Source organism: Neltuma alba, unplaced genomic scaffold, assembly GCF_004799145.2.
Source record: "Neltuma alba isolate B1F8T4 unplaced genomic scaffold, ASM479914v2 tig00004001_pilon, whole genome shotgun sequence".
NCBI classification, from domain to species: Eukaryota; Viridiplantae; Streptophyta; class Magnoliopsida; order Fabales; family Fabaceae; genus Neltuma; species Neltuma alba.
In genome coordinates this window covers 1-3,521 of record NW_021633517.1, presented here as the reverse complement: position 1 = coordinate 3,521, position 3,521 = coordinate 1, and the positions used below count along the sequence as shown (strand labels likewise).

The following is a 3,521-nucleotide window of genomic DNA, read 5'->3' as shown; positions in this document are numbered from 1 at the left end:
GATGATCGATCCACACTCGGGGGAAATCCCGATGTGAAACCGTTGCGATATCATTGAGCTTGGAGTCACAACAGTTCGATCCATTCTCATGCACAGAGCCATCATTTCCATTCGAAAAATTCAGCATCATCAATGTTCTAATTCTGCAGAAAGGGGTCTTCTTTTTCAAGCCTCTCGAAATTCGAAACGGCAGAGGGGAGGGGGTCTTTCATATCGTTCTTGGTGACAAATGGTAAATTATAATACACGGATATAACGCAACCGAGCATTCCACTTTGTTGGACAAAATTGCATTCTCCACCAGAGACTTCATCAGCCTTCACGAATTATAAAAATGCATATATTTTCAGGTACGGATGGACTACCGAGAAGATGGCCATTGTTGGTATTGCTTAACTCATTTATTCCGATACTTTTTTTTTTTTTTTGGGTTGCTTTCTTTTGGTTTGATTGGTGGAAGGGGGATGACACCACTTTATTTTTTTGGGGTTGCAGGGGACAGCACCACATTAGGGACAATCTCTCGGCGGCCGCTAAAGCTCAATCAGAGTAAAGGTCCATTCATTTAATGGGCCAAAGTATGACGGACTTCGAGCAATAGGGGATCGATATTGGGCCCCCAAAAACATCAATGACGTGCTAACGGCTTTTTATCAAAAACCCGACAATTGGATACAGACAGTCCCAGAAGGTATATAACCCACATGCGTGTAATGAAGTTTTCAGCAACGGGATTAGTCCAAGTGGTAAGCAGCTTAGTATTGTTTAAAGGAGATTTCGAATTCGAGCCTTAGCGTATGTAAAAATCTCTGTTGGAAGACTCACCTACCACAACCAAATGTGCGACACAGGTTGGATCTAAATGTAGTCGCAGCAAAACTTCAGTGAACTGGGTGGGCAACTAATAAAAAAAAAAAGTTGTCATTTTCCTGTACGGAAAAATCAGGCTAAATCAAACAAAAAAACTAGGCCCAAGGATCAAATGTCACTTAGCCCAAACGTCAAAAGTTCTGTTGCGCGTTGTTGCTCTCCTTTTTTTTTCCCTTCCACTTGGTTGTTGGGTTTTTTTTTAATAAAAAACACAGCACCATATCAGTGAATTTGCAATCGACATCTTCCTAATGCACACAAGATCTCTCGACCCAAAACTTTTCCTTTGGCATTACCAAAAGACAATGATCCATGCGTACAAACAAAACGACGGAGAATTATACAAAGCGGAAGGTGGGTTTCTACAACTTTTGGATAATGAGGAAATCCAACTTTATCGAATGTCCTCGAACATGGAGAGTAGAAAATCTCAAGCTGCAGTTCATAGCATGATAAATTTTCATTTATAATGTTGCTAAGACAGCATTTTCAAAGCAAACGTAACGGCGTCTACCTCGCAAGAAAAGAAAGCATTCTAAACAGACAAGCGAAGTGAGGGAATGCAGCCTAACAAATAAAGATTCGTCCTGGGCCCCGGCTTTTCCCTCATCCAAAAACAAAAACCGAAAAAAAGTCTGAAAAAAAAAAAAACAAAAGTAAAAGGAAGGCACTCAACAGATTACACTCTACTCAGTTGGACGATGGAATATACACGTCGGCCTTCGAACGGAAAACAGATAAAAGCATTTAAAAAAAAAAAAACTTTTCGAGCGTTGTGACTCAACTTTTAAAACTGATACGGTGCAACCATACTTGTACCCACCTTAAGCACTCCGCCGTAACCGCAAACGGCATCAAAAATCATGTAGGCTAAGAAGGGAAAGTTTCAATATCTGAACTCCAGATCAGAGAGTAAAAGAGCACTATTTTAGTGCCTAACCCCTGGCCAGCAGTAAATCCAGATTTCTGGAGTGCGAATTAGCCGAAGACCCCTCTGGTTGAAATTTTCTTCGCCCGGTTCTGTTGCTGGGAAGACTATTTTCTTGCCTATGTGGAAGCTCCTGATAAGCTACGTGATGAAAATGTAGCAAAGCAACCACGCTAACGGCAACCAAAGCAGCGTTGCCCACTATTCCACTCACATTATCTAATCTGAGGGCTTTTTTCACAAAACTGACAGTTGAAAGGAAGACATTAATAAAGATATTAGATTTCCTTCCTTTATCAGCTGCAAAATTCTCAGCAGAAGGACAGCATGGTTGACCACAAAGGTTTTCCCGCATAAGAACGCGGCCTGCGCCCTGTACATCTCCCACAAAAGCCAGAGCTTCTTCAATGACTTTGTACTTCTTACCATGATGTTCGGCCAATCTCATAGCAAGAACAATTCGGCTTTGTTCTAATCGAGCAATTGCAGCATCCCTCTCAGCCCGCTGCTGTGTTTGAATGGTCTGCAAAATATTGAAACAAATTCAACTTAGAAAATGACCATTTCCGCAACTCATGGCAAATGGCAATAAGATGCCCGTAGAATCCTTCAAGATTGATTAATAGAGTGCTAAAATTTCCAGGCTCCAGAAGAAGCTAAAGGATAACAAAGTATCAATAAATCAGGTGCATTTTGCCATTCAAAAATTACTGCAAAACATATAGAAATCCCACACTATGATAATGATTCACCATAAAAATTCAATGTGGTTGCAGAATGCACATCTCCAGCCAACTAATCCAGAATTTGACAAAATAACACAACTAACTCTATCATATTCAAGAAAGCTAGACTCTTCCACACAACTTGAGTTTCTTCCTTGGACAGCCTCCTCCCTCCACTCCTTTTTTTTTTTTTCCTCCGTAATTTTCCCCCTTTACAGAGGTCATCATTGGTTGCCATGGACACTTGACTCGTCACAATAAGTCCCTCTTCCTGTCTACTCACTTACGCTGGCTTATAGGGAAAAAGGTGTCTAAAGGCCAAGTTTCCTCTAGATTTGCTGAAAGGGTTCCTTACATTTCTTAGCAAAGGATTGATTAATAGAATGATCGAATTCCTAAGGTTTCAGAAAAACTAGAGAATGGACAAATCTATTGCTTATATCTATAAGTAAGGATTTTCCCTTGAGATCATTTTTAATTTCTGTAGCACCTTCAGTAACTACACAAACTAGCCTTTTCATGGAGTCGAAGATTCTTGCATACACATCATGCAAAGTCTTATTCGCACACGGACCAATAGAAACTGGCCATTGGCTGAACAACTGTTCAGCAGTGGGGATAAGATCTGAACACAATCAAACTAACTTTACATTTGCATCCAGTGCAAGACAGAACTTCGCACAATGTTCCCCTGAATATCAATAAGCACATTCCTCATTTTTCCTCTTCTCTCGTTAGCTTACATGGTGAACTTAGGACATCACGTGTGTTATGTAATTCATGTCAAAGACAACCAATATCAGGCATAATACATGCATGAATGCAAACAAGATATAGTGAAGCACGTTAACAACTTAAAGCAAGGGATCTAATTTTCAAAAATCAAATATTATAGGACAATTAACTCGTCATATGAAGCTGATCATATTCATGAAATCGACCAGTGACTTGTTTAATCCAATTTCCAAGTCGAGGGGTGGTTCTACAGTGGATACACA

General features: G+C 40.2%; 1 protein-coding gene across 1 annotated transcript; it reads right to left on the bottom strand.

The window, feature by feature from the left end:
* Window positions 1–1,805: 1,805 nt before the first annotated feature.
* On the bottom strand, window positions 1,806–2,321 carry LOC114743369 (plastid division protein PDV1-like; the record flags this gene model as incomplete). Its single annotated transcript, XM_028931576.1, has 1 exon — window positions 1,806–2,321. A coding segment is annotated over one exon (516 nt), but the record flags the coding sequence as incomplete, so codon positions are not given.
* Window positions 2,322–3,521: the final 1,200 nt, after the last annotated feature.